Here is a 26,118-nt window from a genome sequence, read left to right as displayed (position 1 = left end):
CGGTTGCGGGGGTTTGGCGGTGTGCCGGCCGGGTGCCGCTCTCCCCAGCGGGGAGCTGACCCTGCTCGATGGTGGAGAAGCGTAGCGGCCCTGCGCTGTTGTCCGTGCGCCCGCGCTGCTGTAACGGCTTGAATGCAAACCTCAGCCCGCACCGCAGTCGCTATAAAAGCGGGTGGAAGTGTGACGTGTAGGCCAGCTTTGCCACGGGCTGGCTACGTGCACGCATGGTCCTGTTCGCAGCAGGCAGGCAGACCCGTTCACCAATCACCTTTTTCCCCTTAATGCAGATCAAGCCGAAGGGATCAACTTCCTGGCCTTCACGGGCAGTCCGTTAAGGTGAGATGTGAAGACTGGCCAGTCCCAGGATCCCTCTTGCCAGATCTGGTGGTTGGACTGGGTAGGGGCTGCTCTGAGTAGGAGCACAGTCATGATGTGCTTCAGGGACAGCTGCTGGGTGGGGCAGGATATTTCCCCTTTCAAAAGTGGGATCAGCTTCTGTCTCCGAAGAAGCTGCCGGTAGTTAATGAGCCTGACCAAGGACACTGCTTGTCTGTGTAGATAAAAATTGATAACTTTTTTTTTTTTAAATTGCCATATTTATGTTTTTCCTTTTAAAAATACCTCCATTTAAAGTTGAAGTTTAAAATGCAGCTTAGGTGAAGGCCTAAGCTTATTGTAAGCAATTAAATCATTGAAATCAATACATAAATTCTAATGAGTTATAGGATGCTGCTTTTTAATTATATACAGAACACGGCAAACATCTCTAACTTTTGAGTTCAATTGATGCTCTATGTTTATGTTCGATGTTGGTATTTACATTTTTCCATGTCTAAGGATTTTCAGTTTCTGTTATGCAGAAAAATTGTTGGCTTAATTACTTCAATTTAGCTTGCAAGTGCACAGGGAATATTTTCTTCTTTTGGACTAGTTCATTCAAAGTTGAGAAACTGGGAGTTGAAAAAGCAGGAAAGCTCTTTCAACCTATTCATAAAAACCGGGTGGGAGAGGATGAGATCTACTAATTCTAAAAGCCTGAAGTCCTGATTTTCCAAGGTATTTAGGTGTCTAAACATGCAGATAGGTGTGTAGTGAGGTTTTTTTTTTTTTTAAAGTGGCTATGTGCATCTTTAGGTACTTAAATACCTTGGAAAATCTGGCATGTGGTGACCAGAATCAATCTGTCAATTCACCTACTAAGGCTCATACTTTCTTTGTTTAATAATTAGTTAGTTTTAAATGCAAAACATTGTAATAAATTGTTCTTGTATATCCAGCACACTTACAGTAGTCTTAACTAATATAAACATATTTTAAAATGCTGTTTGTACACTGATTGGACTCCAAGGTCCATCTGAATGCAGCTTGGCAGAAATCCCAAGTAAAAAATGATCTACTAAATAAGAAATGCTTTATTCACCATTTTCTAATAATAAAAACATACAAATTAAGAGTCTAAATAAATGTATATTAAGTTACATAGTTGCTTACATTAGTCTGTGTACATATGATGTAGTCTCCTGGTTAGCCAAAAAAAAAAAAAAAGTACCACATTTGGTTCTTGGGTGTTTAGTAGCAAATCAATGTGTTTCAATAGTCAGAAGTGAACCTTTTTTAATGGAAAAGTACAAATAAAGATAAATTACTTAAATCAAGATTTCCTGATTTGTGATTTGAATTAAAGTTAGTGATTTAAATCAGTGATTTAAATCAATCCACCCTGTTGTTTGTGCATAAATTATAGACCAGAACAATGGAGGACTGAAAAAAGCTGAGTTTCCCTGCTGTACCACTGACTTGCTGTGTGATCTTTGGGTAGTTGCTTACATTTTGTACTGATTTCCCAATCTGTAAAATCTATTCCATATAATAATGGGGGGTAAAACTATTTAACTCATATGAGCGTTGTGAGGAATGTTGTGGTAACTGGTCCTACATATTTACCCTAATTATGAGTTTAGCTATAAGAAGTGAGTAATAACTTATAACAACAAATATCGATGGGAAAAGGTACGAAAGGGAGACAGACTAAATTAGTTCAAACAAAAAGGCCTACTGATAAAACTCAAGGATTGTATTAAGATGATTCTTGGTATACAAGAAAAGTGTGGAATCAGACTAGTGAACCAAAATTAGTGTGTTGGAAACTAAACCTAATTGGTGGACAAAATAATGAACACATGGACTGTTCCACTCCCTTTTTGGGGCCTTAAAGAGTCTTTGGAAGAGTGGGGGGGAGAAACTGGCTACTGGAGTGTGTGTCACTATCATGATTGTCATCCCCATTGTCTTCTGGGGTGCTGGACCTTCATCCTAATTCTGATAGAAGTCCTGGTCAAACTGAGCAAAAGAGAGAAACCAGATGACCTTGACCTCTGCTGGTTCCAACTGAATCCCAAACACCACCTTGGATGAAACAGGATCAGACTTTAACAACAGCTCCAGCCCATCTCCGTTAACTTCTCTTTTCCCTAAAAGGACAGTTATCATTTTTTATGCCAGCTAAGAGACTGTCAAATAATGGGGATTTTCCTTCTTAAAAACTCTCCAAATAAAGGAAAAGAGAACAAAAAAATGTTTAAATATTGAAGCCTCACTTAATGTTACATTTCAGATGCTTTAACTGTTTTTCCATCTTTTCTTTATCTATAATAAAAGTTTAAAAGAATGTTAATGGTGTGTTTGCCATGGTACTAAGTAAGCTAAGGTCTCTGAATCTCAAACACTGAGCCTTGTTTAACACTGTTTAATGTTGGACAGTGACTGGGTATTGGCCCATATATGTTCCAGTTAAATTAATGCAACAGAATAATGAGTTTATAAAGCAGTTTGTAGATGTAAATTGCTGAAAGCTAATGTACGGTAATTTATGTAGAGGTGTGGACTGTGATATGGAAGCTTGTATATATTGTTTGCCTGGATTTAAGGCTGATAGAACTGTTGTGACAAAACCCCTTTATTTTGTTTAATCTTTCCATCACTTTTTTCAGTTTGATTAAACTACCCTCCTCCAGAAAGCATTATAGCCACAGATCCGCATCCCCACTGGCATTCCATAAATATTACTTTGTCTTAATTATTATTAGAATGGGGAAATGCTTTATCATTCTGATGTTTTCACAACTCATCACAGTAAAGGCTATTGGAGGCATTCCTTTAGTAACCATTATCATTTAATTTCTTTTTAGGACTAAATAAAATGGATGAGGCAGCTGGTGATTTAAAACAGGCACTTCCAAATGTATGTGATTCTGTGCAGATACATGTAGAAGTTCATCAGAAATCAAACAGGTTTGTTGTAAACTGGCCATTTCGACTGTATATGAATGAAGTCTAACATACATCACAAGAACTTACTAGCTTTTCCAAAACACAAATGTCATTTCAAAAACTAGTAAAGGTGGTTAAATAAGTGTGCTTACCTATCACACCACTAATACAATCAATTCACTGAAGAAAAATAAAAACATACACCACCCATGTATTAAACTTATTCCTTTCATGAAATATATATTTCACCACCACAAACTTAACTCTGACCTTGGATTTTATTTAATATATTTTTATCTTGGTATTGCTGTCTGAATATTAACAGTATTGCAATCCATTGATAAATATAAACTATTAAGTATGTAACTGCTTTTTCATGAGAATAATATACATGTAGTCTAATAAGAAAAATCATAACCTTGTCAGGGTAGGAAAACTACATATATGTAAATTTAAATGTGATGCTCATTGTCTAAAGTGTTCCTATATAATCTGATGGCTTTTTTCAAAAGAAAAAGTTCTACCATGCTTTAAAACAATGCTTAACTACTAAGAAAGCTGTATTTACTTCCTGAAGTATCTAACTGAAATTGCTAAATTATTTTTAAAATAGGTTTCCTTTCTCCAAATCTTTTGTCTTGATAAACTAGAGATCCTCTAATGTCACCACAGCATCCTGACGTGTCAGTTGTTCCCAGGAAGGGACAACTGAGTCTTCAAGCTAAATATACAGCCTTCAGTCCACTTTTCTTCCATTCCAAGCAAAAGATACACCCAGATTGTATAACTGAGTTCCATTCAAGAAAGCTGCTAGCACTTGTATTCTGTGTTTCCTTTGCAGCTGGCAGGCAGTCAGCACAGTGTTCTTTTAGTGGATTTTTTTTTTTTAAATGTCCATTCCACTTCAAGTGTGTGCACATCCAGTGCACTAGCATCAGAGGCTTTTTTCCTTTTGTTGTAACTGTTGAGGGTGGCATGTTTCCTCTGCTGTCTCATGCTGTTGCAACATGATATAATGGGCAGTGCTGCCCCCGATCCCTCTGTTCCTTCTTACTGCCCGTGTTGGTAGTCTGAGCATATCAACCTTACTTTTGCAAGTGTATTCTCCATTTCTCTTAAATTGTTTTTTCTAGTGTATATGGTTGGTATGTGTCTTGTAGTTTTATAGTTTCTTTGGTAAATTTCATTTATTTAGTATTGTACTTAGTGTATATATGTTTTGGGTTCCCACGCCCAGTTCTCAGGCATGTCATAGTCTCTGGGCTTCAAGCCTTGCATATGATGCAAAAAGTCCATGCCAGAGAGTGACCCTCCACTCCAGCTATCTGAAGTACCTCAGGGCAGTTCACCTTTGAGACAGGTACCAAATCTCCTGGGATTTACCCCCTGAACTAAAATAGACAGGGAAGCAAGACTATAGTACCTTCTTATGGAGGCAGCCTTGTGTCTACCTTTGGAGCCCTCCTGCTGAAGGTGGGCACCAAGTATGTCCACTTCTATGAGGAGTGCACCTCCAGATATTGCAGCGCCTCAACGCTGATCTCCTTCACTGATCCAAGAAAGTAGCATAGGTAGAGGACATCAGAGGACTCGTCTTTTGAGGTCTATGTCCCCAGCTCCCTCAACCAACAAGTAAGCAGGGTTCCCTGGTGCAGAATAGCACTTCTGGCAGGATTGTCAACTCAACTATCAGTATTGTTGAGACCGACCAATGCTGGATCGCTATTTGTCACCTTTTGATTTAACAGCATTAAGGAAATGTTTTGGTGCCCACTACATCGGAGCCGTATACCATGGCAGAGAATCTCTTGTGTCTCTTGGTACCAGCCTCACAAGCATTTAAGAGACAGCTTCTCTGGTACTGATGATATCTGAGTCTGACTTACCTGAAGGTAGAGCTCAGCTGTTGATACCGTGAGCACATTTGTGACCCTTCTGTACCTCGCCTCGTGTCATCAAGGGGGCAAGCCTAGTATACTTTTCTTCAGTACCATTGTCTCTGCACTTTTGATGTAGCTCCTTGGCATCAAGGGGTACCAGACCTCCTTGGCTGGTGTCTTGGGTTCATCATTCTAAATTGGATTGTTTGTATCTTGGCCTCAGGGCAGAAGCTGGTGCTCTCCTTCCAGGGCTTTTCACCCTTGATACCCAGCTGAGATCCCATGTTGGCCAATGAGCATGGAGCCTTTGTCAAAAGAGGTAGGGATCTGAATGGCCATATTCAAACTCATCGGGGTTCCCTTACACCACCAAATCCGCTCCAGGGTCTCCTCCTTCCAGATCCCCCCCAGTAGGCATCGGGATAATTTGCATGAGAAGCCACACAAAACCATCCCCGCTACCAAGTTGGGTACCAAGCGAGCAACCTGCCCTAGCAGATCCTCCATTAGAGGAATTATATGGCGCTTTACCTCAACCGGCTTTATGTTCCTTCTCCTTGTCCCCTGACAAGGTAGTGGTGTCTGATATAGCCTCACCTTTCCAGGAAGATTACAGGGCCTATCAAGACCTGTGAAGAGGGTTGCTTCCTCCCTGGATGGACAGGTGGAAGTAATTCAGGAGAGCACTCCCATGCATAGATGCATGAGAATAATATATATGTAGTCTAATAAGAAAAATCATGATCTTGTCTTTGAGGGATCGACCTTTTTTTCCCAGCAGACTGATGCCAAATTGCATGATCTCGTGGACTGTAGAGCTACACTGTAGTCTTTGATGATTTAAACATCGTTCCCAAAGAAGAAATAGTTCTGCACTCAGTCATTCCAGTGTTAATCAGTCCTTTGCACCTCAACAGTATGACCAGTTTAGGAGGAATGGGAAAGGTCAAATGTCCACCACCTCACTTTCAATCTATAGTGAGCTCGTCCCGACAATTTGGGAACATCAAGCAGTAAATCTGACATGCTAGTTGAAGGCAGTTTACATTATGCCAGCTTCTCCTGTCTGTTTCCAAGAGGCTATCCCACTTCCTAAGTTCTTGGATCTGTATTATTACAGACCAGTGGGTCTTAAACTCAATCCCACCATCCTTTTCTACTCCCCTTCTAATCCCTATTCGCAATCCCTTTTCAGGGACCACTCGCATGAGGAAGTTCTTCTTCAGGAGGTGAAATCTTTCCTCCTTCTGGGAGCCATAGAGGAGGTGCTTCCTCTACACAGAGGAAAAGGTTTTTTTTCATGCTACTTTATCATTCCAAAGACAAAAGGAGGTCTCAGACCCATACTAGACCTGTGAGAGCTGAACAAATTATATAAAGAAAATAAAGTTTTGCATGGTCACTCTGGCTTCTATTATCCCCTCCTTGGATCCTGGCAGCTGGTATGCTCCCTTTGACTTACAGAATGCATAGTTCCATGTGGCAATTCATCAGAGCCACAGAAGATTCATCAGATTTATGGTCAATCACATCGTAAAAACCCATGGGGCTGCAGACGAAGTGCATGGTAGTGGTGGCTGCATTTCTAAGGAAATTGAGTACAAATGTTTCTTTATGATTGGCTGGTGAGAGGCCAATCAAAGAGGTAGGTAGTGTTCAGTGTAGCCAAGATAGAATCCACATTCAGCATGCTGGGGTTACTGGTCAATGAGGAAAAGTGAATCATCTCACTTGTTCAGAGAACAGAGTTTATGGGAGTGGTTCTGGATTCTACAGTAGCCAGGGCTTTCCTCTTGCAAACCAGATTCCAGTCAATGTTGGACATTTCATTGGACCTGAAAGACCATCCTGCCATGAGAGTAAGGAACTGCCTTTTGCTTCTGGGGCATATGGTCTCATGCACTTACATAGTTCGGCATGCTAGACTTCATCTCAGAAACTGCAGAGCTGTCTGAGCTCAGTGTACTCCCTAGTTCATCACCCACTGGTCATGTTGGTTCGAGTGTCCACAGGAGTCTTAGACTTGATCTACACCAGTGGTTCTCAACCTTCCCAGACTACTGTACCCCTTTCAAGAGTCTGATTTGTCTTGCATACTCCCAAGTTTCACCTCACTTAAAAACTACTTGCTTTCAAAAATCAGACATAAAAATACAAATGAGCCATAACATACTATTACTGAAAAATTGCTTAGTTTCTCACTTTACCATATAATTATAAAATAAATTGATTGGAATATAAATATTGTACTTACATTTCAGTGTACAGTATACAGAGCAATATAAGCAAGTCATTGTCTGTGAAATTTTAGTTTGTACTGACTTGGCTAGTGCTTTTTATGTAGCCTGTTGTAAAACTAGGCATACATCTAGATGAGTTGATGTACCCCTGGAAGACCTTTGTGTATCCCCAATGGTACATGTACCCCTGGTTGAGAACCAGTGATTTACACTACAAAGTTAGGTCAACATTAGCTGTAAGGCAGTTTGTCAATCTAACCGTGTCAGTGTCTACACTACAGTCTTGCTCCCGTCGATATAATTGTCCTGCTACACTGACATAATAATTCCACTTCCATGGGAGGTGTAGTTAGGGGGATGCAGGGTCTGTGTAGACATTGCATTCCTTACATTGGCTGTTTGGCTGTCTTGTCAATTTCTTGCTCCAAGGGAACTCTGAATTTGGCAAGCTGGAGCTGTGAAATTGACATGAAAGCCAGCCAGCTCCCCAGCTGGGCTCCTGCCTGATCTCCACTCCTTGGTGGGAGCCCTACTGTCCCCGGGGTCCTGGCTCCCTGCTGACTGCCAGGAGCACGGCAGCCAACTGGACTGCAGACGTGGATCTGATGGATCGTAGTTAGGTTCCCCCACTGCTCCTAACTGGGAGGCAAAAAGCCGGGTTGCTGCGCGGAGCTGAGTACCTTGGCTCTCAGATCTCTACACTACCTCTCTTCAGTCGGTGGGAGTGCTTCTGGAGAGGATGTGCACCACCGACAGAAGTAGGATAGTGTGGATGTCAGCCACCAATTACTGCGGTGGCTGTAAGTCGACCTAACACAGATCGACTTAGGCAAAAGGCACTACACTACAATTCTCTTTTGGTGTGGTGGTTGGGTCCATCCACCCTATGTGTGGTAGTGCCTTTCGTTTCCCCACAAACTACATTGACTCTTGTTACAGACTCTTCTGCCCTAGGTTGGGGAGCCCACCTGGGGACTCCACTGACTCAAGGTCTCTGGTCTGGCCAAGATGTGGCCGCTCACATAAACATGAGGGAGTTGAGTCATTTGTTTAGTTTGTCTTGCTTTACTTCCCCACGTCAAGGGAAATAACTTATTAGTTCTTATGGACAACACAGCAGCAATGTTCTACATGAACAGACAGGGAGTGGCCAGTTTGGATTTCCTATGCCAAGAAGCAATACTGCTTTGGGAGTTTTGTATTGGCAATGCGATTCACCACCTAGGATTCACCTCCCACATTGTGGGCATCCAGAACAACCTGGGAGATCGTTTGAGCAGGTCTTTCACCAGTGACCATGAGTTGTTTCTCTGGCCAGATATAGTCAGACTTATTTTTCAAGCCAGGGGGGTTCACCATAGAGACCTGTTTTGCAACTTGACACTACAGGAATTGTCATCAGTTTTGTTCATGAGTAGGTCACAGTCCAGGGTTTCTGATGGATGCTTTCCTGTTGCCCTGGGAAGATAATCTCATGTATGCATACCCTCTGGATCTGTTTCTACCCATGGTGGTGGTAAAAATAAAGCAGGGGTATGCTTGCATAATCCTCATAGCACGGGTATGGCCTTGCCAGCATTGATTTTTCCACTCTGCTGACACTCTCAACCAGAGCTCCATTACCACCAGAACCAGACCTGATGTCACAGGACCATGGGTGCCTCCTTCATCCCAGCCCATGTGCTTTTAGTCATACAATATGGATGCTCCATGGCTAACAGTTAGGAAGAGGTCTGTTCAAGGGATGTTCAAAACATTCTCTTGAAAAGCAGAAAACCTTCTAGATGTACTTATCTGTTGAAGTGGAAATGATTCTCTTTGTGGTCTCAGCAAAAAAGTATTTGACTAGTCCAGGTTCCAATACAACATGTGTTGGACTATTTGTTATACCTGAAACAACAAGGTCTTGCCATTAGTGTCATCAGGTTCACCTAGCCGCTCTCTGCTTTCCCATTCCATTTGATAATCTTCCACTTTTCTCCAATCCTACATCGTTCAGGTTTCTGAAGGGTCTGGGACAGTTATATCCCTGACTAGAGGGTCGTAGTCCACTTTTAACTTAAACATGGTGTTAACGAAGCTAATGGGCCCGCCCTTTTGATCTGCTGTTTGTTGCTGCATCTTTCAGTAAAGATAACTGCCACCAAAAAAGCTATCTTGGCAAGGAGAGTAGGAGAATTGAGACCCCTGGTATCTGACCCACTGTATACAGTCTATAACAAGGGCAGGATATGCTTATACCTTCATCCAAAGTCTCTCACCAAAGTGGTTTTTTATTTCCACATCAATGAGGCAGTGTATTTACCAGCATTCTTTCCTAAACCTCTTGCTCATAATAATGAAGAGAGACTCCACACATCAGATGTTAGGGGAGCATTTGTGTTTTATTTGCATCAGACTAAACCATTTAAGTTATCTTCACAACTGTTTGTAGTAGTCATGGATAGGATGGAAGGCACTTCTGGTCTCCTCTCAAATAACTTTGTTGTGTATTTCCTCCTTTATATGTTTGTGCTACAATATGGCCAATGTAATTCCACCAAGCAGGATGTTAACATGTTCAACAAGATTGCACGCAGCCTCTGCAGGTTTTCTAGCTAAAGTGTCTATACTGGATGCTTGTAGAGCTGCAACTTGGTCATCAGTACGTACTTTTGCTTTTTATGGTGCTATCTCTTAACAATTTAGAGAGTGCCAGATTTGGATGTGTGTAGTCCTTCCATCCTTATCTGAGTAAACTGTGATCTCACCTCTGGACAGAACTGCTCATGGGTCACCTGCCATGGAATGGATATGTGCAATTACTTGAAAGAAAAAAGAGTTCCTAACCTGTAACTGTTTTCTGAGATGTTGTGCATGACCCGTCCATGACCCACCCTCCTTTCCTTCTATATTGGAGTCTGTGTGGTAAGAAGGAACTGAGGGCAGTGCGGGGGGTGGTCCTGGCCTTTATACCATTGTGCAGCAGCACCAGGCAGCAAGAGGGTTCATGAGCTGCCCCAATGGGTACTGCTAAGGGAAAAATCTCTGATGCAAGTGCACTGGGTGTGAATACACTGGAATGGACATGAAACATATCTCAAAGAACAACAGTTACAAAACAGGTTAGTAGCTGTTTTTCCTCTGGTATGTGAACATTCAGTTTCACATACAAAAATAAACACAGATACTTTAAACCTGACTCTTGTGTGCTGTTTCAGTGTAGCTTCTGCTAGTACTTTTGACAACTGATAGCTTAATTTCTGGCAAGTATTAGAACACTTGACTTTTTCTAGAAGAAAAAATATTTTCCATTTTCTGTTTCTAAACCCTTTGGGGGAAAGGCTTTTTTTATTTATTTATTTATTTTTTTTTAAAGCTCTTTGGGTATTTAATCTTGCATGCTACCAAGCATATCTCTGGTGCTTAACAAATAATGTTTCTCTTATTAGCACCTCAAAGAAAGAAGATATCAGGCTGAGTGTCTTAAAGCTGCTAAACAGACATAACGTCGTTTTTGGTGATTACACATGGACTGAGTTTGATGATGGTTTTCTGAACAACAATGTGCAGTCTGTGTCAATCGTGGACACAGAGCTAAAACTGAAAGAAAGACAGGTATCCAAACGTTTGTAAAGATAAAAAGCATAAAATTTTTATAGGAAAAATGTTATCAACTTGCTATTAAATCAGATTAAATTATAATAATCAGTTTAACTAAGCTGACTCTTAGCTTTAGCCTCCACTATTTGAGTCAATTATTTAATAGTGTATGTTTTGTTTTTGTTTTCTTTCAAAATGTTCAGTTTTGTGTGTGTAAAACCTAAATCAGGACCAAGTACAGCAGCAATCATTGCACTGCAAAAGATGGATACAAATTTCACATAATTATTTCTTCTTCCCAATGAGACAAATAAATGTGTATGCAGTTGTTATAAAGACTGTGTATATCAACAAGAGAGCGGCATTGAGATATACTGGCAGGAAGCTGAATACCACAAATTTTCATTCATCTTCTGGTTATACAGTATCAAGTTCTCATATTTTCAATTAAATGTATTCCTTTAGCAATGTTCTACAGAATATAAATGTTGCATGGTACAGCTGTTTTCAAACTGTTTCCTTGGAGCAAAAGGATAAACATTTTACCTCTAAGGGATGGGGAAAAGGTGGTGCAATAATGTCGTAAGAAATCCTGAAAATATCCATAGCTATAACCAGTTCCAAATTTAATTCTGTGTCTGATTCTTTCTTTCATGAATTGACCAGAAAAGAGGCATGATTCTTCAGGTGAAAGACAAAATGTGTCTGATTTCAACCAGCAAACCTATTTACCCTCTCTCATACTAGAACAAGGGAACACTAACAAAATTAAAATACTGCCAAATCTAAAGTGGTAAAAGGAAATACTTTTATGCAATAGGTATTTAACCTGTAGAACTCATTGTCATAGGATGTTGTTGAGGCTAAGATGTGATGAGTAGATGTGAGTAGACATGTATATGAATAAGATGATTCACGATTACATTAGGTAGCATAAATGTTCCAAGGAGTCTAACCATCCTGGTGGAGCATATGAGATAAATGTAGGAGAGACCCCAAGCAAAGTGGTTAAGACTCCTTAGTCTTTTACAAAATGTCATCTGTATAAAGTTAATATTTAAGTAGCGACCAGTAGTGGTTGCCTTAGAATTTGAAGTCATTCCATTATTTTTGTTGGTATCCTAGTTCATAATGTTTGTCAAAGGATGAAATTTTCTTGAAAGGAATTCAAAACATTGTTTTCATTATTTCATAACATTGTTTCATAATTTTTTTCATTAATAGCTGTTCATTTCTAGAAACTAAGATTGTTGACACTTCAAAATATAGAGGCCCCTGTTTGTAGGTGAATCAGCTCTTGAAGTTAGTTTGGTAGTAAAAAGTTTTCTGGTTTCTACTGGGCAAAGTGCACCTCTGAGCTTACTTAATTCTCCCTCTATGATTGGGCTCTGGAGTGCAGTCCTCTGTGTATCAACTGATTACCTTGGTAGGTCTGACTTATGCTCAGAGCTTGCAATTCTGTTCCCTCTGGGACAGTGACAGTGGCAATTAGTGACCAAACAGCTTCCTTAAAGCAAGGTATAATTTATAACAAATGCATTTCACAGAAACTATTTTAAACAGTAAAGCATACTATATGCATATCTGGTTCTTCCCTAAGGCTGATCATTCTCTGAATCTGGGAAAACTCAATCCTCCACAAGCTGTCTGTTGCAGCCTGTCTCTCTAGACAGCTGTTGGCAACCCCTTTTCTCCCCTCAAAAGGCTTTCCCAGTTTGTTCTTTCCTCAGCTCCAATATAAATTAGATCAGTGCATTCACACAGGAAAGTCTTATAATCCATATAGAATAACTGTTCATTGAACGTTCATAGAACTATTACAGATTATTACATATTAGTTACACTTCTGTCACAACTCCCCTTTAGCATTTCAGAAAGTTAATATTTTTTTGTCCAATAAAGTTACACCAAAATTAAAGACTAATAACCAAGTGGGATTTTACTAATAAATAATTTACCTAGAATTGAAGGTAAATGCATCTGGCTTTGCATGATGGGGATAAGTGGAGCAACTTGTGAATTTACTTTTAATAGTTTACTTTGTTTCACATTTTTTGTAGTGTGTGTAATTTATAATTAGCAGCAGTAAATTAGGGGTTTAAACCTGAAAATAAACTACAACTCTGGGGTTGGTAAACTGATCAAGTGACTGCCTATTTGATTATGGTCAAACATTGTGTTCAGCAAGGATACTCTGAAGTAGGCGTTGTCATACTTTTTTGATTGCATCATGGTGCCATCTGTTAGCAAGTGTACTTAAATGTCTTTATCACTCACCTTACTACATGCTAATACAATCTGTTGGGGGGGGGGGGGGGGAATTAATTAAAAGTTGAGCATCTTGATTGGCTGGAATCTTCTAGGATAGTGACACCCTGTGGCTCTCTGGCTGCAAGTGGCTCTTTGCACCCAATACACTGATTTAATTGGTTAATAACTTAGATCAGTTAACAATTAGGATGCTTGTACTATATTAACCAATTAAGTTACCAGCTTGCACCAAGTTATTAATTAATTTGCTATAAGAAAATATATAATAAAAAAAAAAAAAACCCTAAATGTCCCCTGTCATTCACACAACTGTTGCTCTTTTGGGTAATATTGATTGCTAATTTGGCTCCTGAACAAACATTGTAAGTATGTATATATGTGTATACCAGGTCATCACTGTACTTGGTGCCTTAAAAAACACATTAAAGAAATATGGTCCCTGCCCTGAAGAGCTTGTACTGTAAACTGACTAGACATACAGTAATTAACTCAGAAGGAAATAGTGGAATCGGGGGAGGGTTCATGGTTCTTAAACCTCTTCCTTCACCACAGAGAAAAGATGCACAGCCATTAAGGCTCTCCTTTCATAAACCAAAGTATCACAGCTATTAACCCCTCCCTCCAGGACCCTGCATAAAGGAAACAACCCACATTCAATGCCCATATAAATAAATCCCCACTCCTGCCTTCTCAAACATTCCTCTCCTAACCCACCCCACCTATCACCAGCCAAACCTTGCTGATAATATTAAACAGTCTATGCTAATGAGTGTGTGACATCACAGCTCTGTAGCAGTCCCTCCCTGACTCTTCTGTTCCTTCTTCTGATGCTGCTTATGAGTCCATTGTGTTTTCTGCAGGGAGAAGGGATCGTCAACACCTTCCACATCCATGAGACTTTGGAGTCTTTATGGATCCTGGGAGGAAGAGGGCAGCATGCCCAAAAACATTTTGATTGACTGGAATCTTCTGGAACAGTGGCAGTTAGAAATGGAATTGAATGGTTACTGATTGATTGAAATACAAGAGATACTTCATAACCTAGATAGCAGTCCATAATAAAAGGGACATAAATTATGTGGAGTTGGGGAAAGCCAAAATCACTTGTATGGAATCTTTTTTACTAGAGGAGAATGTGGAAAAATTGTTAAAGCTGTGCAAGTTCTTTTCTTCTAAGTATGAGACACATGTAGCTAAAATGGAAAAATGCTTGTGATCTATGTCCAGCTACTGTCAAAGATAGATTATTGCAGTCAAACAGCAGGAAAGGGAAAACTGGTCTGCGTCAAAAAAAACCCTCAAACAAATTCTGTGAATTCTACTTTCTTTGGCAACATCATCAGAAAGCATGGAGTCTTGATGAAGATAGTGAGGTGAATGGCAGTGAAAGTGAAACTAATTACATTTCTTCATCTTCTAATTAGAATTTTGGTGTTCCATCTGCTTCAGCACTGAAAACTCCTACACCCTGAAAATCTTCAGATGTTCATTAAATTGATTTGATAAAAGAGGTTTTAAGATAGAATATCATAGTCAGAAAAACAAACTTCACTGGCAAATATACTGTCGTGTTTATGCTAGCAATACACCATTTCATATAATCAAAAATCCATATATGCTAGAATTTTTTTCATAAATTGCATCCAGTTTACAAAGGACCAAATAGGAAACGGCTTGCAGGAAATTTTCTGAATTCTGAAGCAGAGGACATGAAATAGCGTTGGTGTCTTGGTGTTCTTATTGTGCAAACTTCTCACGTGTCTGCTGCCTGATGGATAGAGCAATATTCACAGTGAGGGTGTTAAAACTTCATGGGAACAACTCCACAATCATGTGTTTTACTCATTCCAATGCACAACTGAGCATCACCATATAGCCCAATATATTGCTGACCTGCTTAAAATAATCAATTAATGGGGTCCTTGGAGGGTTATTTCAGTTGTGAGTGACCATGTAGCTAATATGAAAGCTGCTTGGTCTTTGTTGATGAATCAGTGGCCACCCCATCTGTATTATGGCTGTACTGCCCATAAAATACAGCTTTTTTTATTGGTGGTGGTGAAGATCTGACCACTTTCTCATCACATGTGAGAAGCATTGTCAAATTTTTCAAAAACAAACCAGTCTCAGCAACCATTTTCATCATCATTTGGTATAGCGCTCCGTTTCATCCACATGGAGTAAGCCTCATCATACTTGATAGGCATCTTTTATTAAATATCTCTAAGATCTTCAGATATGCAACAAGGCTCTTCAATCAGCTGCTGTTGAAGGGTTGGCTGAGTGTTGCTCCCCGAGTAATCTGCACTGACATTCTTGATGGCTATCTTTTGGGTGCAAAATTCATTTCACTGCTTGAAACTATAGTTCACGCCTTTCAGAATGTGGGAAGTGATAATTTTACATTGTCTGATGCCAAGAACGAGTTCCTGAATACTAAGAAATATTTGTGAGAAGGTTGAACTTGCAAAAGCTGATGAGAGAGAGGATTTTTCCATGCTATTATTTTATCTAAGTGATCACTCCCACAAATAATGCTGTCTAACTCCTTGATCCATGCTTTTAGTGCCACGACCTTTCTGATAATGAATTAGATTCAGCTTGTGACCTCATAGTGGCTGTTCCAAATTGTAAAGGATATACAAATAAACAAACCTGATAGAGGCAGTAAATTATAAAGCAAGAAGCAGCCCGTTCAATTGTAAAATAATGTGGAGTATAATATCAGCAGTTGAATCAAAACATCTTGTTCCATCATGGTGAAAAGCGTTGTCGTCCTTGCATTGTAGCTACAGTGTCAGAGATTTTTAACACTTTGTGCACTACAGCATGTACAAAATGAAATTGGTCAGTTTGGGGAATTGTCCATTCAAAAATCCAGAAATAGACTGACAGCCTCCACATCTGGGAAACTAGTGACTGTCACTAAGATTAGAGAAGAAAATGGCAGATGAAAAGTTGGCTTAGTGTTCATCAGATAAGGAAGAAAAGGGAGATATTGATGAATTTGACGACTACAAAAATGTAGATAAAGCAGTTGAGGCTGATTAAAGAAAAACATAATGTAAAGCAAGACGCTGTATACCTAGCGTAAGTGCATTAAAAATAACTTTTGTTTTATTTCTATTTAATTTTTTCTCTTGCACTGTTAAGTTTTGAATAAAGTTCACATTTAAATGACGACCTAACATTGCTAAAAAAGGTAATTATTATTTCACGATCGAACTTCATTTAATTGTTTCATATTTTACTGAGTTAATTAACTTGCTTTTTGTAACTGGGCATAAGTATCTCTTTAAGGCTAAGCCTATTTTTGATCATAAAGTCTTACTCCTTTTTGTTACTATCCTAATAAGTTAGTGCTGTAAAATATTTAATCTCTTTTCACTTCAACTGTAGTTAATCAATGTTAGATTGGTCAACCGGCAAGTAATTTTTGGACCCAGTCAAATGCCCACCCCCATAAATCCCTCCCAAAGTAAACTTCATAATTCAGGTTGAAATTGATTTTCTTCCCACAGGCACTTGATGATTTCATTAAAAAGTTGGATAATAAATGTTTTAGAAGAGGTTCTTGGGCAATAGACATCATAAGAGATCTTTGTTCCAGAGGGCTTTGCAGCTTTTAGTTACTCTGATAAATAATAGAAATGTGGAATGCTCAGTCTCCTGTGTACCACATTCAAAACCTTGAATGAATTGAAAGAATGGAACATGCACAAAAGGTGCATGAATACCGTCTCTCTGTGTGATTTACAGGGGAAAAATTAACTGGACTAAAAATCACTTTTTATAAAAACATAGCTCTCTACACAAAAGCCTCAGATTGCTTCTGTTTTTAGCACAATTCTTAAACTTTTTCTAAAAACAGAAGTTATTTAATACAAGCTACCAAAAATGAGTTATTTAACCGACTTATCAACTTACTTACTTATTAAAGCTGACTTTTTTTTTTCTATCCGTTGTAGCCCATTAATTTGAGCAAGTGCAATCTCTCAATTCATATTTTTCATCTGAATGATGAAGGACCAAGCACTGAAAATCTAGAGGAAGAGAATGAGGATATTGTTGCAGCCAATCACTGGGTGCTGCCTACAGGTACTCTTCTTTGATAGCCAGCTTGGATGGTCAATGGGAGGTCCAGAACATCTGGAATGAGAGGAAAATCTGCGAATAGGAGGGGACACAGTTGTTTTGCTATTGCTATAGGGCTGCTTGTATATGGGCTGAAGTTTGGGCACAACAGGTGGGAAGGTGGGAATCAATGAACAGACAGGTATTTTTAGTACTCATCTCTTTTGCGGGAAGTAATGCAAATGATTCTGGGTTATGCATGCAATTTTGAAGTATTGGGAGGTGGAGGAAGTAAGTGTGGTCGTGAGTGGAGGTTGAAAATGCATGGTCTAAATGAATACTTATTTTACAAGAACATTTCACAGACTAAAAGCCTTTTGCTCAGGTACTTGTAGTACATTCCACTTAACTTTTGGGCACCCATTCTTGCTTTGTACACGAAGTATAATCGTATGTATGCAAACTCTTGTCTCGATGTGTGTGTGAAATGCACCGGGGTACAACCTGGACTGTGGAATTGTGCCGCCTTAATTCTCATACTGCTTTGCTAGCGACAAGCAGCCCCTTTCAGACTTTTCTCTCACACCCCCATTAACAAGTGAAGGCACATCCAAAGTTCCACGAAGGCCCTTACTGCTACTCATGATCTGTAGTCAGGGAGACCCCTGCAAATTCCCCCAGCCTTGCACCCGAGAAATGTGCATCTTACACTGACCCCTTTGATCAGAGTAAGCTCATTAATTTGTTCATCGTACTATCAAAGGGTACAAATATACACCAGGCTTTGTAACCTCAGTAGATTTCCCCAAACTTTAGTCAAAAACAGAGTGGCTCAAATTAAAACATTAAAATAAGTTTATAAACTACAGAAAGATAGGTTTTAAGTGATATAGGCATAGAAGGTCAGAACTGGTTACAGGAGGTAATAAAAGGAAAAAAACCTGCAAGCTATTTCCTAAACTTTATCCGGCTAAGTCAAATTTGAAGCAATAGGGTTTCTTTTACCCAAAAGCCTACATCAGTCAGTGGTAACTAGAAATTTTTTCCAGTTAGGACCACTATCCCCAGTTCAAATGTTCCTTTGTCTTCCAAATGGTCCTGTTGCCTTCAGTAAGGGGGAGGAGGGGAGAGAAGTGAAGTGGTGATGTCATTATCCCTTATTTATACTCTCCTCTGTTTTCAGGAATACCCCCTTCCCACTGGGGTCCAAACAGTCATTCTGTAGTGTACATGATATTTTATAGTATCTGTCAGGTGAATTGCAAATCTTTTGCTCACACCTTTTGTGTACACGAGGCTTGAGGTGTAAGGCTTTTGTTTACTGTTCTTTGTTACCTCTGAGAGGCAAGTCTGTGGGTGTTCCCCAGACACACAACATGTTGAGTAACAAACATAGCAAAATTTCGTAACTTTATATACAATGATGATGCATACATTTTAGCAGGATAGTGATGCTCAACAGATAACTTTTCTAGTGATACCTCCCCAGGTATACGTTGCACAGGATTTATCACAATTTTTTAAAAGTGGTGACCATGTGTAGTGGACATAAACAGTATTAAATGTTGGTGTAATTAAAGGCTCTCAGGATGGGAGGCTTAAAGAAAATATGGTGCATGTTTACCTCTGTAGGAGAGTTAGGACAGTCATCCAATGACTCACTTTCAATAATTTATTGAATTCTTTAAGGATTCCTTTATTCCTAATCCTTACTTTATGGAAAAATGAGGATTAAGGCCAGTAATTGGATCAGATGGGCATTATCCCATCTTGTCAAGCTGTTCATTTAAGGGAAAAAACCCCCAAAACTGGAGGGAGAACAGGAGTGTAGGACTAGTTCACAAAACAGGAATAAGATTTGTCCCTGAATGTATTGATATAGGGCTGATCCCTCTCTGCTACTACCATGTCATCAGGAGAACCAGATTGGGCACTCTTAGGTGAGGAAAACTCTTAGATGGGGAAACAGTAGTTCCAGGGCATTCTCTCACTTTGACCAATCCTGTGGAAAACCTTCTGAGTACACTACATAGTTCGAGTTTCACTACTTGAGAAGGCTTGTGGGTGGGGAGGCAGCTGCTCACTTGGGCATCATTTTGCCATGTAAGGTAATATAGTAGGGTGGTTCTTTCCTAGACACCACCTCAGCTTTCAACTCCCATCTATAAAAATCCCTTGCTATGATTAAGACAAAACCCTGCATTTAAAACCTTTTGGTTTCCTTTCTGAAATCTCTGAAACTTATCCATAAGCTTTTAATTTTCTTATTTAAAAAACCACTGCACATAAATACAAACCAAAATCAAGCAGTTGATTTTTCTCTTCTCATTTTCTTCAACTCCTTGTTTTCAGCCTCTCTCTTACATACTGACAATAGTCTTGTAAACCAGCGGCTCTCAACCTTTCCAGGCTACTGTATCCCTGTCAGGATTCTAATTTGTCTTGCGAACCCCCAAGTTTCTCCTCACTTAAACTACTTGCTTACAAAATCAGACATAAAAATACAAATGTGTCTCAGTAACTATTACTGAAAAATTCCTTACTTTCTCATTTTTACCATACAATTATAAAATAAATCAACTGGAATATAAATATCGTACTTCCATTTCAGTGTGTTGTGTATATAGAGGAGTATAAACAAGTCATTGTCTGTATGAAATTTTAGTTTATACTGACTTTGCTAGTCCTTTTTATGTAGCCTGTTGTAAAACTAGGCAAATATCTAGATGAGTTGGTGTACCACCGAAAGATCTCTGTGTACCCCAGTGGTACATTTTACCCCTAGCTGAGAACCACTGCTGTAAACAAATTGAATTATAAAACTGGCCTTTATAATAAACAAATATCCAGGCTTTCAATAGATTTGCCATTTCACTTTTACCTGTTTAACATGGAAAATAAATTGATGGGGAGCAACTCTATTCAATTAATTTTTTCCTACCTATAGATACATGTTACTGAAAGTTGAAACCAGTAAATAATTTAACCCACACTTAGTTGTTGACCAAATAGTGTTATGCGGAAAAGTTGTCAAACTGTCAGATTCACTCATGAATAAAAAACTTTCCTTTCAGGGCAAAAAATTAACCTATGTATTTTTATCGTTCAAATTCTGTTTTTGTTCTGTATCTTTAATTATGGTGGAGCATCTTTCTTACTACTATTAAGGGACAACTTGAAAATATGTCAGCATTATAATGTGATGTTAGATAATAGATCACTGGGTTTAACTGAGAGTTCTTAGTTATTAATTAGAGTCATACATAATGGCTATATCATTGTTTTGCAGTTGAATTCCATGGTCTTTGGGAGAGCCTTGTGTATGACGTTGAAGTAAAATCACATGTAAGTTGAATCACATGTAAGTGGACAAAGAGGTTTTAACAGGTAGCCTGTATAAAGTGCTGCAGCTTGGGAAGAAACAGTCTTCAGAAATGAAGCTTATTTTACATGGGATTTTATAAAGCCATATCTACTTAATATATTTCTACTCAGTTAAAATGAGGACCAAATTTGGCAAAATGAGACTTTTTTGTTTTGTGTTTTTTTTCTTAATATATTTTATACAACAAAACTTTCTGGTGATTTCTGGATAAAAATAGACCAAAATGGGTATAATAAATTATGCATCTAAATAAAACTTGTTTTTCAGCACCCCTTAAGCCCTTGCATCTTGCATTGACTTATGCAAAAGTGCTAGGCACTCCCAACTTCTGAAAAATAAGTCATTTATGCTGGGTATCTAATTTCATGTACTTAGGCTCAAGTTTTGGCCATAACACTTCATACAAAATAAAACTTTGTTTTACATTTTATGTGAATAAAAGGAGATCTTGAGGGATTATGACTTAGCATGTTCTTGGAGCTGTTACTACAGTCCACAATATAGTTTCCATTATTTGAGTTGTATTCAGCTCTTGAGTGAAAGCAGGACTAAAACCCCCTAATTTTACATTTTGTAGTTTGAATTTAGTTTCTAAAGCTTAGTGATAGTCTCATATAAATGTTACAGAAATTACAATGAAATTACATAGCCCAGTTGGTTTTTCCATAACGTTTCTTGATAATAAACAAACACTGTCATATTAACTATTTATAACACAGACTTTTAAAAAAATGTGTGACTGTCATATCTTTTTTTGGATTCCTCTGGCTGAACACTCCTCCTCCTCCTCCTCCTCCTCATAGCTTTAAGAAACTCTAAGAATTCTTCTGTTGGTTTAGTGGAGGTTAGGTCAACCTAATTGTCGCAAAAGGTGTGAAATTTTTTCATAGCCCTTGAGTGATATAGTTAGTTTGACCTAAGTTTTATGTGTAGGCCAGGCTTAAGATTCTACATGCCTCTTCTCTAATGCATTTCTTTATTAATGGCCACCATGTATGAGTTTCTGTTGTAGGAGCTGAAGTCTGCTGGAGCAGCAACATCTCCAGTAATGAAATGAAGGATCTTATAAGGGAGAAGCTCTTAGAGCAGATTTAGTAGCTATGCTACTTAGAAGAAACCTTCGCCTGGGGTGAGAGGCTAGAGATGACTGATGGCCATTGTATAGATGAGTCCAGGTTAGGGGACTCTGTCTCCAAGCCAGCCATAGAGCAGTATATCTTACTGCTTAGACTGCTTGCTTGCTTAAAACTTTTTCCCTTATAATAAATCACCCTCCCTGCTTTCCCATGAACTCAGCACAGCCACCAGTGAACAAATGGTCTGAACTTTCCTTATTGCATTGCTCTCTAGCAAAAGAGTGATTTCAGGAGATGCTGGGGTTACTGTGGTAACAAACCTCATAGCTCCACTTTTCAGGGGACAATCTTCTCCCTCTTCTTGCCTTGTTCAAGCCAGTCCATACTAATGAAAAGCAACATGGGGCATGGTCTGGGTTAGGGGGAGAGAAAACCTTTAATGCTTTCTAGACCATGAGGAAGGTGTGCAACTTACCTTATGGAAGACAGAGGGTCTGACTAATTTTCCCTGTTTTTCTAAAGGGTGAGCTAGAAAAACAGTGGAAATTTGACAGACTTATAGGCTGGCTTAGTAACAAGAGACTTTCAGTGCAGTTTTCAGCCTCTTGGTTCCCCATCTCTTCTCATGAAAAAGCTCCAAAAAGCAACGTTAGGGAGGAGTTGAAAATTGCAGTAAATGTCCATTATTGAGGCTGGCGCTATGTATGATGAACTTCTGGTTTGTCGGGGGCGGGGGTTTGTCCTGTAAGTCACACCATTAGTATTCACCCAAATAATGCCAAATGTGTCACATTGTAATACACCCCCATCTTTTAATGACCTCACGGTACCTGGAAGAGGTGCTTAGAATAGCAGAGCTCCACACAAGCACTGCTCCTTGATGAAAGACCTGTGCTTCATCAGAGGGGGTGGTACTGATCTACTGAAACTTTTAAAACAATAAAACCTTGAGCTACAGAGCCTGCTCATTAAGACAATGGTAACAATTAGATGTTTAACTACAGATTTATTGGCACTAAGTTAATCATTATTTAAAAAAATGCTTATTAGTTGTCCTTCGAAAGAAAAAGCAAAACTTAAATATTTTCACAGTTAAGTGAGCCAGTCCATGGATAACAAAACAATCTGTTGTTAACATTTCAAATATAAATATTTTAGATATTGTCTTAGTTCCTGAGGAAGAGTGGAAATGTTCTTTAAGTTCTGATACAGTATCATTGTGAAACTACACAGCATCAATAAACACATTAAGAGTATCATCTGTCTTTTAGAATTGTCTCTGGTGACTTTTTCACTTTCAGTAATGTCCCTTCTCTTTGATAGTTGGTCTTCTGCAGGTTTGTAAATTGGTTGTTCCCCTTATCCAGAGTGCAAATCATTTCTCAAATCTTCTCCTTGACCTAATTCAGGCTACCCCTTGTGTGCTTTTCTCTTCTCTACTGCATGCACTTCCTGTTAGATAACAGTACTGTCATTTCATAGGTGAGTAGCTGTCACAATCTTAAAATTAGTCTCTTGTATAGTAGGTGAACTATAAACTGATACACTGAAAATTATAGGCACCTGACGTGAACCAAATGCTGCACTGAAAAATAAATACTACATTATTATTGGTAAGGAATAGAGAAACTGGTTAGTTAATCATTAAACAACATTAAAAAAGAGAATGAAATAGGAATACAAGTGCAAAGTAATAAAATACAGAGAGATGAATTGAAATTACTTCTCAGTGTTGCAGAACTAAAACACATTTTGAAAAGCTGGAAAATACAAACAGTACTACTGTGTAGTAAAGACATAAAGACACTCCTGTTCTGTTCTCTCACATATTCTAATTTTAGAAAAGGAGTGCTGCAGAGAACTGTTGCAAAATAACAATATTGAGGATGTAATGCAGAATGTAATCAAGAGTGAAAGACATCTCAAGAATTAACATCTAATATGTGTTAAGAACATTTTCTAATTCTCATAGACTTTTTTTTTTTAAGAACAGTTTTGGTACAACATAAAAACTTTTGTTCTGTATAATGGCTGTACCTACAGGACTTATGGCATGCAGTATTGCAGGAATGTCACACTGACTTCTGAGTGTGAATTTAACATGACCAGAAAACTGAGATATAGCAGTAGAAATTAAAATATACTATTGCGTATTCCTATTCTAATTATAGGTGAAGTCACCAGAGATTCAAACTTCTTGTTATCTTTCATTCACTTAAGACTGCACGAATCTAAAAACTGAGAATAACATTCTTTTTGGAAGCAAATATTCTTTTGTTTGGATAATTCTTAATACTTACATCTGTGACAAGCAAAGCAATGTATAAATTGCTTACAATAGCAGATAAAAACAGTTCCATAAGAAATAAAGAAAATGTGACTGGAAATATTTACATATGATGGACTATCTATATGTCAGAAGAAACAGCATTAAACTTTGTGAAATAACATCAGGCATGATGACGAAAAGATGCAAGTCTTCTAGAACATCTGAAAGTAAATTGACATGATTGACATTGAAGCAGCTCTATTGTTCCAGTTTTCATGTAAAAAATTAAATCCTAAATACAGAAAGAACAATGACAAGTTTTCACCTAAAACACTGATAAATTGGACAGTAACCCATTTTCATAGGGCATGGATACAAGTAGTTTTTAAAAAAACTACAGGATGCTTTCTCAGACAGTTTCAGAAACTATAAAACACAGAGTTCCATTAAATGTAAATGTTCAACATTTGGTTAGTGGAGCAATAGAAAATGTTTTTCCCCCAAACGGAATAGAATACTGAGAGAGTTCATATCAAATTTGACAATATAGAACAATTAAACACATGGTTCAATTGTATATCTTACAAGACATTTTGGTACTTGGTAATCCATTTCCAATATCCATATTCTATGCCATTTCCAGTGATCTTGGTAAAATATTTTCAGAGGGAACGATGCCTATTGTATCTAGGGTACTCAAAGTAAATGTTCTTTTGAGAAACAAAAGCAGACCAGGATTTCATTTAAGGATATATTTTCACACTTCACTTAACAATGGTTGGTATCAAAGAGAAAAATATATTAAAAGGAAAAAGGGAAAATGATGGTACTAAGTTAATTAGAACTAGTTGAAACTTCAGCTTCAATGGGGCCTAGAATTTTTCCCCTCTCTGTGCACTACTTTCATAGTGGTGGTGATGATGTATTGTGTTTTCTTATTAGTGATCCTGTTGTAGTATGTGTTTTTAATTTTTCTTTTTTCCCCTCCTCTTGAACTAGCTTCTTGATTATGTGATGACAACCGTGCTGTTTTCTGACAAAAATGTTGACAGCAACCTGATATCCTGGAACAGAGTTGTTTTGCTGCATGGTAAAGATTACAACTTCTAAATAAAGAGTAAATAGATTGATAATGAAGCCACTCTTGAGTAAGCTGTATTGCACTTGTGTGGTAGAATGTAAATTCTTTTCCCCACTGATTCTCTTCCTATAGTCTCCATAGTGGTGCTTTGAAAGCAATCCCACTGTGACAGGAAATGCTTGTCATTGAACAATGACCCTCTTTGGCAAGAATACCGGTGGAATTCAAGAGGGAACAGAGAAACAGTTCAAAATATCCAAGTAATAACTAATATTAAACAGATTAAAATTGATTAATTGTTGAATAAACTAAGCTGTATAATTACTTTCAAATACAATGCTAACCATTATATTTTCAATTATTTAAGTGAATAATTATTGTGGTATTTCTTGTACAATGTATAAGGAATAATGCATGAACCAAGATAACATTAGGAAATCACATAATTTAGTAACCACATTACACTATTAAGAAGTCATCTGCTGATGCCCGATAAAAATCATCAGAAAAATTTCCTTTTAGAAATAGTCATACTGTATCTTTTTTTTGTACTTAGTTGTATTTCTGTCATCCAGCATGAGACAGCATCTCTGAGCTCACTTACTACTGTCTGTTACCTAGTCGAAGCAATAATCCTCTTTGGACCATCACTTAGTTGCTTTGGAAGGAATCATGGCTTAAACATGATTATGATATCAACTGAACCGTTATGTACCAAGTGGCAGTCCAGAATGAACTTCTGTGACCAAGTCCATGAATCAAAAATAGATATTCTTAATAGAAATGCTAAGTAATGGACATTCACTTAACTTTAGTAGAACTATCATGAGATTTTGTAATAAATAGAGCAAATTAATTGAGAGCTCTCTTCTCCTCTTGGTTTATTTATAGGTCTAAATATAAAATGTTAATGAAAGCTGTAAATGATTTTGAAGGGAGAATTAGATCCTTTATATTGTTGAAATACTTGAGTGATAGTGAGTTTGTTTA

General features: G+C 38.3%; 1 protein-coding gene across 4 annotated transcripts in view; it reads left to right on the top strand.

Annotated features, from left to right (window-relative positions):
* TRIP13 (thyroid hormone receptor interactor 13) overlaps positions 1-26,118 on the top strand; it is a 44,818-nt gene that overhangs the window by 220 nt on the left and 18,480 nt on the right. For 3 of the 4 annotated variants that reach the window (XR_010924164.1, XM_067569919.1, XM_067569921.1), the window contains exons 1-6: positions 197-336; positions 3,189-3,291; positions 10,822-10,987; positions 17,212-17,341; positions 20,607-20,662; positions 25,047-25,137. Coding sequence is in view for 3 of the 4 variants with exons in the window: in XM_067569919.1 (XP_067426020.1) it covers positions 3,200-3,291; positions 10,822-10,987; positions 17,212-17,341; positions 20,607-20,662; positions 25,047-25,137 (535 nt within the window). In the remaining variant the exon portion in view is untranslated. Of the gene's footprint in view, positions 1-196; positions 337-3,188; positions 3,292-10,821; positions 10,988-17,211; positions 17,342-20,606; positions 20,663-25,046; positions 25,138-26,118 lie in introns of those variants that run through there. The other variant, XM_067569920.1, reaches the window with a different exon arrangement.

This window comes from Emydura macquarii, unplaced genomic scaffold (genome assembly GCF_026122565.2).
Source record: "Emydura macquarii macquarii isolate MOO-44397 ecotype Brisbane River unplaced genomic scaffold, CSIRO-AGI_Emac_v2 contig_2948, whole genome shotgun sequence".
Lineage (NCBI taxonomy): Eukaryota > Metazoa > Chordata > Testudines > Chelidae > Emydura > Emydura macquarii.
The sequence above is the reverse complement of the archived record's forward strand: the minus strand, read 5'-3'. Positions and strand labels throughout refer to the sequence as shown.